We start from the raw sequence: 14622 nt of genomic DNA, 5'->3' as shown, positions 1-14622 counted from the left end.
ATATCACTGAATCAGTGGGAGCCCTGGGCTTGTTTCCCTGCAACAAGACAGTGCCATCGAAGGGTGATGGGAGACAGCAATACTCGAAGGGGGGTCCTTGTGTCCAGTCTATTCCGCAATTTAATTTTCGTTACATTCATTGCAGAAAAGCCCGCTTTGCAGCAATATGATGTTGAAAATGGAAACAACGTTTTCAGTGCTTTCGTGGCTATCTCAGGATATTCAGCCTTGACTTTGATCCAGAATGCCGGCAGAGATGTTATGTCAAACATACTTTTCAGCCCACCCTCATTTGCAAGCTGGAGTTGATCTCCTTCCCACATTACATGGATGACGCGCGGGTAATGACCTTGTGTGCGTTCAACAGTGGCCATGACAGGGAATGAGGAAAGGTGCAGCTGACTCATATCACCAAATCATATCGTTTCATCGCGACCCAGTAGCAAATGCTTTGCGGCCCAGTGGTTGGGGACCGCTGCTGTAGTCCACGCACATGCGTATCCTTCCCATTTTTCTTCCTAGCCACTACTATGGGGGACACGGGCTCCGGGACTCCGCGATAATCCCCGCATCCTTCAACTGGCGCAAGTGCTGCCGCACATCTTCCATGTCAGCCAGGGCCAGCCGCTGCAACCTTTCTCTAAGCGGGGTGCCATTTGTCACCTGGATAGTGTGACAAGTGCTCTTGGAACAACCCACATCAAACTCACCCTGAGAAAAGACATCCCCTAGCGTCAACATCTTCTCCACCAGCCTTCTCTTACACTGGCGGCTCAGGGGAGTCCTCAAAATTAAAGGCCTCCTCGGTCAGCCGCCCCCTGTTCTCCAATAGTTTTCCTCCAGTGGGCCTCACGGGGGCGCTAGACATCACCATCACTGGGAACAAGTGCACGAGGGGCATCCCGCTCTTAAAGGTGATCTCCCTCTCCGTTGTGTTCATTACAATCACCCCCATCCGGCATGAGGACCTCTGCAATTCAGGTCTGACCAGCTCCCCAGCTGGGATCCGGGACTCCCCTTCAAGGTTTTCCGGGGCATCTACTAACAGGGCCTCGCCCGCCGGTACTCTGGGGAATCTGGGGGTCCCCAACACTAGTGCCACCTCCCCTGTCCATATCACTTCAGGCCTCGCCTGAGTACAACACACTGTCCCTTTTTGAACTCAGGATCCAGCCTCCTGTGGTCACCGGCTTTTTCGAACGCCGCTCGAAACACTGGGTGTATCGAGAGGGTCTCCAGAAAGTTCTCTCCCGCCTTCTCTTTACAGGCTCCCAGGAGCTGTCGCACGAGGGGAGTTAGTCCCCACCAGAAGGGCGGTGCCACCTGTTTCCACCGGATCCGGACAAACCAACACCAACGTCTCAAGGGCTTCAGACATTCCCACATCGCCCTCCGAGAATTCCAGTCTCACTGACAGATACCCATCGTACGGGTAATCACCATCACTTATACCCCAAATCTCCAGGGCATTAAACGGGGTTACTGGCAAATGCTTTAGATATTTGTTGTAGAACAACCGGTACAATAAGGTGACCTGCGACCCGGTGTCAAGGATGGCCCTTGCAAAGATTCCCTCTATCCGTAGGGACACGCTGGAGCGGGGTTCCACTGATCCATCCGGAATAAGGGCTTGAGCTTGCGGGGGTCCCATGGCAGATTTCGGGAAACGTGTTCCTCCAGAGACTCTAATCCATTCCCTCACTGAGTCTCTCCTAAGTTTCCCGACACCTCTCCCTTCTTAGTCGCCCGGGGGTTAGCCCTCCGCGGGGCGTCTGGACTCTCACAATCCTTCCAGGTGTCCCTCTTCCCCACAGCTGTAACTCACATTCCCGCCGGAAATGCCCCTCTTTCCCACAGTTATAGCACACACTACCTGCTGCCCCTCTCCTCCCGGGACGCCTGCCACTCCCAGCCCACTACGCTGCCTGCCCCCTGAAGGGGGTGCTGTCCCTGTCAATCCACTCATGCGAGGGGTCCCTACCCATCTGGGACCCCTTGGGTCCCTTGAGTCACTTGGTTCTCAACCCGGCCACCACCTCCTGTACCGCTGAGGATCGTCCCCGGTGGCCAGAGCCCTCTTTCCGGCCCAACGCGCTCTCATCCTCCTGCACCCCTCTAATCAGCTGACCGAATGATGGAAGTGGGGGGCTCCTTTTATAGGTCTGCCGAAGACTCCAAGCCACCTTGTTCTCCCCCAGGGAACCCCTAGATATCTGATTCATTCTCAACTTCGCCACCTCATCCGCCTTCACTATCCCTCGGCACCGCAACCCATTAAGCATTATCTCCAGCCAAAAAATGTATTCTGAGAGCTTTTCCCCACTCCCATAACAACTGGGATGTGTTTTCGATCCAGGTCTCACAATCGTCCTCCCCTTCCGGGGTGGGCGCAGCTCCCGAGAAAATTCTCAGCTTCGTGCGGGGCCCCTTGGCCCTCCTCACCAGGGAGGTAATGACAGCTGCCAACTCGGAGGTTTCACCTCTAGCTGGGGAACAGGGCCTGGCCAATCCTTCCCACTCTGACCCCTCTTGCCCTGCTCCTCTTCCCTCATTACCCCAAGAACTTGTTCCCTCACACATTCCTACAACCCTCCACCACTGGCTGCTGGTGTCTCATCAAACTCCTCCTCCAGTGTCTCCTCACATTCGTCCTCCAGGAGGGTGTAGAGGCCCCATGGCCCCGCCTCCCCCTGGACGCTGACCGTCGCTGGCAGTTCCAATGTCATGACGTCAGCACTCGTATGAACCAACACCAAGGTGGATTCCGCTTCTTTACTGCAACTTCTAGCTATCAGTTCTACCTTGCCGATAGCTTTAATCGGACTGAACCCTCGCACTAGCACTTCTTCAGAAGTACAGAAATCCACCCCACTTAACACGCACGCATGATTAACTAGTATGTCCTCGAACTCACATCAGCTTACAATCTTATCTTGATCTATCGCCACACTACTTAACGTGGCGATTTATACAGCTTACACAGAATTCAACCCTGGAAGCTGCCCCCCATAAATGTAACGCTCAGGTCTATCGGCTCGTGTTTATCTAGGGGAAACCCCGTCCGCCTGCCAAGCCGTGTTTCACGTTTGTGTCGTTGCTGTGTAATGCCACCTGGTACAAACTCACACATCAAATATCAGACAGCACACAATGTACGATTTACAGATTACACTTTATAAATCTTACTGGAACTATGTAATTAATAGAGATGCAATATAAAAGGGAAAGTAAAAGGTGTCAGACTTATCAGAGTTCAACCACTTCATGCACAACAGCTGGAGCTCAACTAACGGGGTCCTCTTTCCTCCATTCAATCCCCTCCGACCTCCTCGACTCGCTGCTCGGGCACAACCACGGTGGTCGACCAGAGCGCTTCCAGCACGTCCTTCCTCCTCGGGTCTCCTCTCAAAAGCCCTGCGAGACCACACGGTTCCCAGCAACATGAGACAGAATCTCACCCACAAAAAAAATAACATGGACACTTATTGGTTCGTTCTCTCTCTCTTATCAATAATATAACCCAAACAAGCAGAGAAAGAGAGAGAACTCCTTACATCACAGTTATTATTACAGAAAAGCCTTTCTTATTATAACATAACAAAGAAGCCATTTTATGAGCCTTTGCAGTAACATAAAAGAAGAAACCCCTTACATAGACCACCCAATAGTAACAGGGACATCGAGGAGCAGATGGGGAAACAGATTCTGGAAAGGAGTAATAATAACCGGGTTGTTGTGGTGGGAGATTTTAATTTCCCAAATAATGATTGGCATCTCCCTAGAATGAGGGGTTTAGATGGAGTGGAGTTTGTTAGGTGTGTCCAGGAAGGTTTCTTGATGCAATATGTAGATAAGCCTATAAGAGGAGAGGCTGTACTTGATCTGGTATTGGGAAATGAACCTGCTCAGGTGTCAGGTGTCTCTGGGAGAGCCTTTTGGAGATAGTGATCATAATTCTATCTCCTTTACCATAGCATTGGAGAAGGATAGGAACAGACAAGTTAGGGAAATGTTTAATTGGAGTAAGGGGAAATATGAGGCTATCAGGCAAGAACTTGGAAGCATAAATTGGAAACAGATGTTCTCAGGGAAACGTATGGAAGAAATTTGGCAAACATTCAAGGGATATTTGCATGGGGTTCTGCGTAGGTACGTTCCAATGAGACGGAAAGGATGGTAGGGTACAGGAACCGTGGTGTACAAAGGCTGTCTTAAATCTAGTCAAGAAGAAAAGAAGAGCTTACGAAAGGTTCAAAATACTAGGTAATGATATGAATCTAGAAGATTATAAGGCTAGCCGGAAGGAGCTTAAGAATGAAATTAGGAGAGCCAGAAGGAGCCATGAGAAAGCCTTGGCAGACAGGATTAAGGAAAACCCCAAGGCATTCTACAAGTATGTGAAGAGCAAGAGGATGAGATGTGAGAGAATAGAACCAATCAAGTGTGACAGTGGAAAAGTGTGTATGTAACTGGGGAGATAGAGTTACTTAATGCATGCTTTGCTTCAATATTCACTACGGAAAAGGATCTTGGGGATTGTAAGGATGACCTGCGGTGGACTGTAAAGCTTGAGCATGTAGATAATAAGGAAGAGGATGTGTTGGAGCTTTTGGGAAGTATCAAGTTGGATAAGTCACCAGGACCGGACAGGATGTACCCCAGGCTACTGTGGGAAGCAAGGGAGGAGATTGCTGAGCCTCTGGCGATGATCATTGCATCATCAATGGGGACGGAAGAGGTTCTGGACGATTGCAGGGTTGAGGATGTAACTAAACACATTGATGAAGGTAGAGCAGCAGATGTGGTGTATACGGATTTCAGCAAGGCATTTGATAAGGTACCCCATGTAAGACTTAGTGAGAAAGTAAGGAGGCATGGGATCCAAGGGGACATTGTTTTGTGGATCCAGAACTGGCTTGCCCATAGAAGGCAAAGTGTGGTTGTAGACGGGTCATATTCTGCATGGACGTCAGTGACCAGTGGTGTGCCTTAAGGATCTGTTCTAGGACTCCTACTCGTCGTGATTTTTATAAATGACCTGGATGAGGAAGTGGAGAGTTGGGTTAGTAAATTTGCTGATGACACGAAGGTTGGGTGTGTTGTGGATAGTGTGGAGGGCTGTCAGAGGTTAGAACGGGACATCTGTAGGATGCAAAACTGGGCTGAGAAGTGGCAGATGGAGTTCAACCCAGATAAGTGTGAGGTGGTTCATTTTGGTAGGTCAACTATGATGGCAGAATATAGTATCAATGATAAGACTCTTGGCAGTGTGGAGGATCAGAAGGAACTTGGAGTCTGAGTCCATGGGACACTCAAAGCTGCTACGCAGGTTGACTCTGTGGTTAAGAAGGCATATGGTGCATTGGCCTTCATCAATTGTAGGATTGAGTTTAAGAGCCGAGAGGTAATGTTGCAGCTAAATAGGACCCTGGTCATACCCCACTTGGAGTACTGTGCTCAATTCTGGTCGCCTCACTACAGGAGGGACATGGAAACCATAGAAAGGGTGCATAGGAGATTTACAAAGATGTTGCCTGGATTGGGGAGCATGCCTTATGAGAACAGGTTGAGTGAACTTGACCTTTTTCCTTGGAGCGACAGTGGATGAGAGGTGACCTGATAGAGGTGTATAAGATAATGAGAAGCATTGATTGTGTGGATAGTCAGAGGCTTTTTCCCAGGACTGAAATGGCTAGCACGAGAGGGCATTGTTTTAAGGTGCTTGGAAGTAGGTACAGAGGAGATGTCAGGGGTAAGTTTTTTACACAGAGAGTGGTGAATATGTGGAGGGCTACGGGAGGTGGAAACGATGGGGTCTTTTAAGAGACTCCAGGTAGGTACATGGAGCTAAGAAAAATAGAGGACTATGGGTAATTTCTCAGGTCAGGACATGTTCAACACAGCTTTTTGGCCAAAGGGCCTGAACTGTGCTGTAGGTTTTCTATGTTTCTAGTTTCTTTCATTGGAATACATTGTACATCATCATCATCATATGTCATACTCCACCAGAGCCTTGGCGACCACTTTCTTCCACTGCGATCTGTCGGCAGTCAAACCTTTGCATCTCTGGCAGTGAGGCTGGTCCACTTCTTGATGTTGTCGATCCAGGTTGTCCTATGTCTACCTCGTGAACCGCTTGTACATTGTACACAATTCCCAAATTGCAACTCACTCAGTCTTTCATTTACAAAATCTTGCCACTCGGCTATTTCCATTAAACTATAATTTCAAACTTATTTTTACTTATCCAAGCAGCTTCTCACACACTATTAAATGAACAGTGATCTCTGTCTATTTCTCCATATTATTTGTTTATATTGAAAAGATAGAACTTTGATGACAGTGTCTGTTTGTTTGACACATTCTCATCCAGCCTCTTGATCTATAAACTCCCGTCATCTTCCCAGAATGAATGATAAACATTTGAAATGTTTGGCTAAGAATGTCTTGGCTGGCTTTAGTTTTTAGTAATTTTTCAGGAAATGCCTGATCTATATTCTTTTGCATGTTTTCACTTCTTCCAGCCCCCAGATGTTTGCATTGATAAGGCTTTGTAGGAAGTTCCCACCATGTCTTTGAGTTGAGTACCCCTTATCTGAAATGCTTGGGGCAGAAAGTGTTTTGGATTTCGGATCTTGGAATATATAATCAGATAGCTTGGGATCTCCATCATTTCCAACTCTGAATTTATGTGCTAACGGTAAATGGTCTTTGTCTTGTACTTTTTCATCACATGCAGTTTCTTAACAGTAAAAATTACTACATACCATTAATATAATGAAAGTATAATTTGTGCAGGGTAACAAAAGCTACACAACAGCATCAGGAGAATGCCATATCAGCTGTTGAGCAACAAACAATGGCCTGCTTTAAGTCTCTACCTGTGATTCTGTGTTTTGATTAAAAGGTTAGAGTAACACCATTTTACTTAGTTTGGGTTTTAATTAAGGTATAAAACTATCAGCATTGTAGACTTGTTAGATTTTCATCAGCGACAATCTCGGCAAACTCAATGAATTTTCAGCTGTCTTTGTGATCGGCAGATGCTTTAGAATTTAATGCCCTGCCATTTCTTACATTTCCTCAGCCAAATTGCAGCATATTCATGATTACTTCCAATTTTCAGTTTGTTGCGATAGATCTTTGCTGATGTCACTGAACAGTATGCTGATGGGGAAATATGTTCACTCTGACACTGACGAATTGAATCTTTCAATACACGATCAAGATGTCCAGTTTTCACTTTATGCAATGTTTTTCTAATTTTTATTAACTTCTGTTCCTTACACATGTGAAGTCACTTCCCAAAAATGCACATAGCTTGGAACCTTCCCAGCACCTTGTTGAATTTTCTATTTGTGACATCATGTCTGTGCTCCAAAAAAATTGATTCCAGACGTTTTCAGATTTTGGAATTTCATATAAGTGGGTACTCAAACTGTATTTGCAAACTTGGCATGTTGGTTAGCAATTAAATACATTTTCAATGACCATAACTTAAATAATATGAAATAATTTCTGTTTCTTGCTGATTGGCTTTCTATTTTCTTCAAGCTATCTAAATTGGAATTTTTTTTAAAAATCATAATCTCTGGATATCTGAACAATTCATGGAGGGCATGGCAGCATGGCCCATTTGTAAGGTAATATGTTATAAGCCAGTTATATTTTGCATATATTCAAAGGGAATAAAAATATCTTTCTACTTACAGGTCAAGTGGGTCAGGCTACTGAAGTTTTGAAAGATGGACAGTACACTGAAAGTATATCTAAGGTGCAGTAACTATCTCAAAATATCTTGCATAAAATACAAATTTTAGAAAAAGTTAAATAAATCAAATGCATGATGTTTGTAAAAATGATCCCTCAGTAGCAATATGTGTATGTAAAGTAGATGTCCCTATTTATTCAGTCATGTTGATACATTAATGTTAGCTCTTAACCATTGAAGCTTAACTTGAGTAGAAGTTCATTTGTTGAAATGAATTTACAGCAAGGCACATAACTAATATGTGATGTACTTTATGGGATATTCACTGTAGCATTTTTCTACATTTTCTTTGGTTTTTTGATTTCCAATCTAAGGAATAACGTAAATTTTGAGGGTGTCATCTATTAAAAGGTCATTGAATATCCAGCACATAAACAGCTTGGTTTTTCACTGATAGATTTGTACAAAATGCCAAAGACAAATTTGCTTTTAAATAAACCTCTTCAATCGCATACACAACTGGTTCCAACAAACAGTAATGTAATAATGATCAGAAAATCTGAATTACCAATATCGATTGAAGGTTTAAACAAAAATGGGTAGTACATTGGGAGAGCCTGTCTATTGTTAAATATTACCATAGTCCAAAAGCGGCAACTCTGATGCAGTGTCCCCCTGCACAAGTGCAACCATTCAGGTGAGCACAGGATGAAAGCATCATTTCTTTCTTTCAGACCAGAATTTTGTATTATTAGTGACATCCTTGATGTCTAATTCAGCAAAAGCTTCCCTCAACATTACAAGTGTTGGGGGGAGAAAGCAAGTTAGTTGTTAATTTCTTTGATGTCTCTGTGCTCAATATGGAAGTCCCAATATCGAGCAATATCATTTAAGGAGTTAACATATGAGGAGCATTTGGCAGCTTTAGGCGAGTATTCACTGGAATTTAGAAGAGTGCATGGGGATCTCATTGAAACCGACTAAATGTTGAACTGACTAGATAAAGTGGATGTGGAGAGGATGTTTCCTGTGATGGGGATATCTGAACTAGAAGGCACAGCCTCAAAATTGAGGGATGACCTTTTAGAACAGAAGTATGGAAGAATTTTTTTTTTTTAGCCAAAGTGTGAGGAATTTGTGGAATGCCCTGCCACGGACTGCGATGGAGGCCAAGTCCGTGGGTATATTCAAGTGGAAATTGATAGATTACTGATTGGTCTGGGCATCAAGAGATATGGTGAGAGGGCAGGTGTGTGGGGTTGAGTGGGATCCGGGATCAGCCATGATGAAATGACAGAGCAGACTTGGTGAGCTGAATGGCCTAATTCTGGTCCTATGTTTTATGGTCTTATGATTATACCAATCTTGCAAATTTTAAAAGGGTGCAAATTCAACTAGGTAATTTTTTGTTTAAATGTTGGCAGATATTTTTTAGTTATGTCTATATTTAATTGCCTTGTGAACATTTTAACATCACAATTGTATTTGATAGCAAGTGTTTCAAATCAAGTTGAAATTTATAAGGGTAATTTTCTTTTATATCTAGTTGCAAACCAGTGTCTCCATGGGAGCCATGAATGTGGGTGATAAATATGAGATAGATGTTGACATGCTGGCTGTTAGCAACCCAAATCTTGGGGAGCAAGTTATGGTGAGTGTATTTCTGTGTATATTGGGGAAGTAATGGCAAGTAAGCATTGTGTAAAGGGAAGCATCAAGATGTGTTTTCTAAAACAAATTGTAGGAGTAAATGACTACCTTTATTTTGTTACAGAGTTTAATTTCCTTTTATAAGCATTTTTAATTCCATGTATCCCTCTTTGTGACAGGAACCACTATTCCAAATGTTCAAATCAATCTGACTTTCCCAAGAAAACGAATGAACCGCAGCCTAAAATGATTCCACTCTGTTGGGCTGTACCACCATTTTATTAATAACTTCCTCTGTGCCTCTATTTTAAAACAATTTTCTGACAAAGGGTCTCGGCCTGAAACATCGACTGCGCCTCTTCCTAGAGATGCTGCCTGGCCTGCTGTGTTCACCAGCAACTTTTATGTGTGTTGCTTGAATTTCCAGCATCTGCAGAATTCCTGTTGTTTCTGATTTTAATTCATGTGATCTTGTAAAGCATTTTGATTTATAACGAATACAACAGTTCTGTTGCACTATTTTCATTATTAACCTTTATCCATTTTAAAATAATACCTTTTCCTGCATTTATTTGAAGAAAATAAGTAATCATTTGGTAAATCTCCATATTAGCACTGGAATACATTTAATATGTTTAAAATTTGTTCCTAATTAATAATTAAGATTTGCTTTTACAAAATTCTGGTGCTTCAGTGCAAATATATGCTTAATCTGATTGCAAATATATGCTTAATCTGATTGCGACAGCTACAGATGAGATTTACTAGATTGGTTCTGAGGATAATAATGACAATTAGAGTGCAGAAACTGGGATTCTTTTAGGAATAAAGGGACAAAGATAGGATCTAGTAGTCGTTAAAATTAAGGAATTTTAGATTTGATAATAAAAAGTTGGTAATCAGAAAGAATGAATTTGTGAATGACAGTCATGCCAGAGGTGAGGAAAATGTTTTGGTAATGCAAGGTGGAAAGAACATTCAGTGATGGCTTTTGAGTGGTAATTGGGTAAATACTTCAGGGATATTATTATATTAGATATTGTCAGGGAATGGAACTTAATAGATTGCTTTCTGAATAAGAACTAAATGGCCTCTCATTTTTGTCTATAAGATTCTTTCTACCATTCTTTTAAAGCATTGAGAAGTATGTTGATTTCTTGGGTGAAAGGCATATTTGAGGTGAAAGTTATGTGTTAATTTTGCATGTTTTTAAATAACTCAAGCCACAATACTGGCAACAAATAACGCAGGAATGATATGAAAATACCTTAAAATACACCTTGAGAGCTGCCTGCTAAAGTACTGGGTTGGGCAGGTGGAAATTTATTGATTTGCGCCCTAGAGTTAAGAAAAATGAGAAGTGAACCATTAAAACTCTGAATTCTTGTAGGGCTTGACAGATGAAGTTTCCTCTGGCCAGATCAAGAAGTATCCAGGGTTGCTGTTTCAAGATGAGGAAAATGCATTATTTATTCTTTGGATATTGGGGCAATTGAATATGGGGTGAATACTAGAAAGTCACGTTGAAGTAAAAAAAAATCTAATATGATTGTTTTAAAAGGTAATGCAGACACTTGGAATGAAATGGCTACCTGTTCTGTTTCCTATGAAGTTACACCAGCTTGCACTGTTGGGACCTATTGTCCTATGGAAAGTCATGTAATTTATTTTTCCATTAGCATAAGTACTAAATAATTTCAAGTATTACATCTCATTAAAGGTGGAATGTGTTGGGAGGACTAAAGACAATCCATTGATCACATTTACGCCCACGTCGAAGTTGAAAATTGGATCATCACCTAATTTTCATGGTATGTATGTTATTCTAAGTGTGTCACTACCACCAAAAATAGATTTTATTTAGTGTTCCAAGTAATATTCATATTTTAAGTTTTCTCTTTGGTTTAGATTACTTCTGTGTAATTAATTTTCAGAGATTTTCATGTGAATTCAATACCCTTAGCACTAATGCTTGTGCAGAAAGGAACCCCGCAGATTAAAACAAATGTGTGGTTGTGTTCTTGGATTATTTTTTGGTGCTATCCATTCCCATAAATGATTTAGGTATCATGCATTCAAATGAATTGTTAGTTGTTGTACAGCACAATATGAAACTACAAATGATTGTATGGAAGTGGGGCTCCTAGTGGATTGAAATGAAGACTACCCTCCACATTCTTTGAAAGTGTACTGAAAAATAATAATTAAAAAGAAATACGTATGAAGTAAGCAGTTTTATTTCAGAGAACATGGAAATATTCTGGGTAGCAATCATGTTGAGCTTCTGTCTTCATGAAGACAAGCAGCATGGAGAAGCATGGTGCCTAGTCAACGAGATCAGCAGACGGAAGAAGTCCCCATCGGGTCAAATAAGTGGTAAAACAGCAGAGGACCGTGTCCAGACATGGTTTACCCACTTTAAAAACCTGCTGGGAAGCCCTCCAACGATCACAGAAGAAGAAGAGGACATACCCACGATACTAACACAAGTCGACATCGATGACAACCCATTCGCCATTGTGGAACTGAAGAAGGCCAAATATGCACTCAAACAGGGCAGGAGCGCTGGACCAGATGGGATACCGCCAAATGTTCTGAAGAACTGCGACCTGGACAACATCTTGCTGTGCATATGTAAAATGGCACTGATGAAAGGCGACAAACCAGAGCAGTGGTCACTCTCAAACATTATCCTAGTCCCCAAGTCTGGATTCTTCACGAAGACAGATAACTACCACGGTATCAGCTTGACCTGCATCTTAGCAAAGCTATACAGTCGGATGATCTTGAACAGGATTTGCACTGCCATTGACTCTAAGCTAAGATTCAATCAGAATGGTTTTCGGCAGAAGCGCACAACAGTAATGCAAGTACTTGCTCTCCGTAGAATCATCGAGGAAGTCAAGAAGAACAACCTACCAGCCGTGCTTACTTACATTGATTTTCGCAAAGCTTTTGACTCCATTCAATGAGGTAAAATGCTGAAGATCCTGAAAGTTACGGAGTGCCAGACCATCTACTGAGAGCAATAGAGATCAGCTATACCAAAGCCATGGAAAAAGTTGTATCACCAGACGGAGAAACAGCAGTGTTCGAGCTCCTAGTTGGTGTGCTGCAAGGAGACACTCTGGCACCCTACATCTTTATAATCGTCCTTGATTATGCTCTACGTCAAGCTACCAAAGATCATGACAAGCTTGGTTTTACCATAAAACCAGGATGAACCAAAAGGGTCAGACCAGTTATGCTCACAGATCTCGATTTTGCAGATGACATAGTCCTGCTCTCTGACTAGATGGAGGAAGCACAGCAGCTACTGAAAAAAGTGGAATTTGAGTACAATAAAGCTGGACTTCACCCAAACGCTAAAAAGGCAGAGTACATGGTGTTTAACTGCAACGAAGGTACTCTCAAGACCGTAAAGAATGATACCATTAAGAAAGTCAGACTATAGTTCCTCGGGTCAAGAATGATGAGTTCAGAGAAGGACATAGATATGGAAGGCGCTGATGTGGAGGGCTACGAACGACATGAAGGAAATCTAGAAGTCGAACCTGACCAGAGGGCTTAAAAAGAGGATCTTCATAGCAGTCATAGAGTCCATCCTCACGTACACATGTGAGATGTGGACACTCACCAAGACTATGCGAAAGTCTTGAGTTGGTTGCTATACACAAATGCTCCGGATGGCTCTTGACGTGAGTTGGCAACAGCACATGACGAACGTTGAGCTCTATGAGGACCTACCGATGCTCACCACTAAATTCGAGGTGAGAAGACTGCAACTAGCGGGGCACTGTCTACGCCACCCATAGCTACCTGCCAGCCTTGTCATCATATGGGCGCCCAAGCATGGGAGGATGAACCCTGGGCGCGCTGCCCAGACTATGGTCAACACGCTCCTAGAAGACAGCAGCACGGCTAATGTAGATAAACTGAACACACTGATGAGGGAGGGGGAGAAGTGGAGAGTCCGTCATAGTGCCCGACGCCGGCCCCCTAGGCCTGAGTCGACGTAGTAGTAGTGAGCTTCTGTCAATTTTCACTGGTAATAAAATGAACTTCTTAAAAATACATTTGTGGAAGATAATTTTAGATACTTTTGAGGCAGCTTGTAACTGGAACTCTTCCTTTCTGTTGAAAATATATTTACACTTAGAACATTATAAAAATAAGAGTAAGGAGAGTAAGCCTTAGTTATCTAAATCTTGCTCTCCCACCCTTACTGTCCTTGCTTTTAACTGGAATATGCTTCTGTTGAGCACAGTGCAAATTTTCTTTGAAACTCTCCCACTGTTCCTCAACTATCGCACAATATGGCCTGTGTTCCCAGTCTATGCTACCTACTCCTCCTTCTCCCTTTGTAGTCTTCCTTGTTTAGGCATAGATGAATCAAACTGTCGCACCCTGCATTTGTATGAGAGATTCAATAATATTGTGATCACTCTTTCCAAGAGGATTCCTAACTAGAGGATAGTTAATTTTGCCTGTCTTATTGTACAGGACCAGATCTAAGATATCATTTCCACTTGATGTTCACTGACATGCTATTCAAGAAAGCGATCATGATTGCATTCTATAAAGTCTTCCTTAAGGATGCCTTGACCAACTTGATTCGCCCAATCTATGTGCAAGTGATAGTTCCCTCCCCACCCTCCATTCCATTCTTACTTGCATCAGATATATGATTTATTGCATGTGCCACTGTAATGTTATTTTACGGCTTATAGATAACTCCCACCAAATCAGGGTTCAATTCCCACAGCTATAAGGAGTTTGCATGTTCTCCCCATGACACCATGGATTTCCTCCAAGTGCTCCAGGTTCCTTCCTCATTCCAAAGACGTACTGTATAAGTTGGGGTTAGTAAATTGTGGGCATGCTATGTTGCACGCATGGTGACACTTGCGAGCTGTTCCCAGCATGTCCTTGGACTGTGTTGGTCGTCGATACAAGCAAGACCTTTTTTTGTGTTTTGATGTACATATGACAAATAAAGCTAATCTTGGATTTTTAATTTCCGCTCATCACAAGCCTTGTTTCTGTAGTGGCTACTAAATCATACCCTTTTTCTACCGATTTGTGCCACAAATTCACTGGCCTTGTTTTAAATACTACAGGCATTCAGATAAAGTGCTCTTCCACTCATTGTCCTTTTAGAATCTAGTAGCCTTTGTGTCTTTTGCATTTGACTTTTATATACTCCACTCTCACTGACTTTTGCTTTAACCTCTGCATTACTTCTGTCTGTTTTTCTGCCT

At 42.8% G+C, this 14622-nt stretch overlaps 1 protein-coding gene across 2 annotated transcripts in view; it reads left to right on the top strand.

Annotated features, from left to right (window-relative positions):
- LOC134347942 (uncharacterized) overlaps positions 1–14622 on the top strand; it is a 48565-nt gene that overhangs the window by 20563 nt on the left and 13380 nt on the right. For both annotated transcript variants that reach the window (XM_063050607.1, XM_063050608.1), the window contains exons 5-7: positions 7713–7774; positions 9258–9362; positions 11082–11172. In XM_063050607.1, coding sequence (XP_062906677.1) covers positions 7713–7774; positions 9258–9362; positions 11082–11172 — 258 coding nt within the window. The remainder of the gene's footprint in view (positions 1–7712; positions 7775–9257; positions 9363–11081; positions 11173–14622) is intronic.

This window comes from Mobula hypostoma, chromosome 6 (genome assembly GCF_963921235.1).
Source record: "Mobula hypostoma chromosome 6, sMobHyp1.1, whole genome shotgun sequence".
Lineage (NCBI taxonomy): Eukaryota > Metazoa > Chordata > Chondrichthyes > Myliobatiformes > Myliobatidae > Mobula > Mobula hypostoma.
This window is presented reverse-complemented; position numbering and strand designations above follow the sequence as displayed.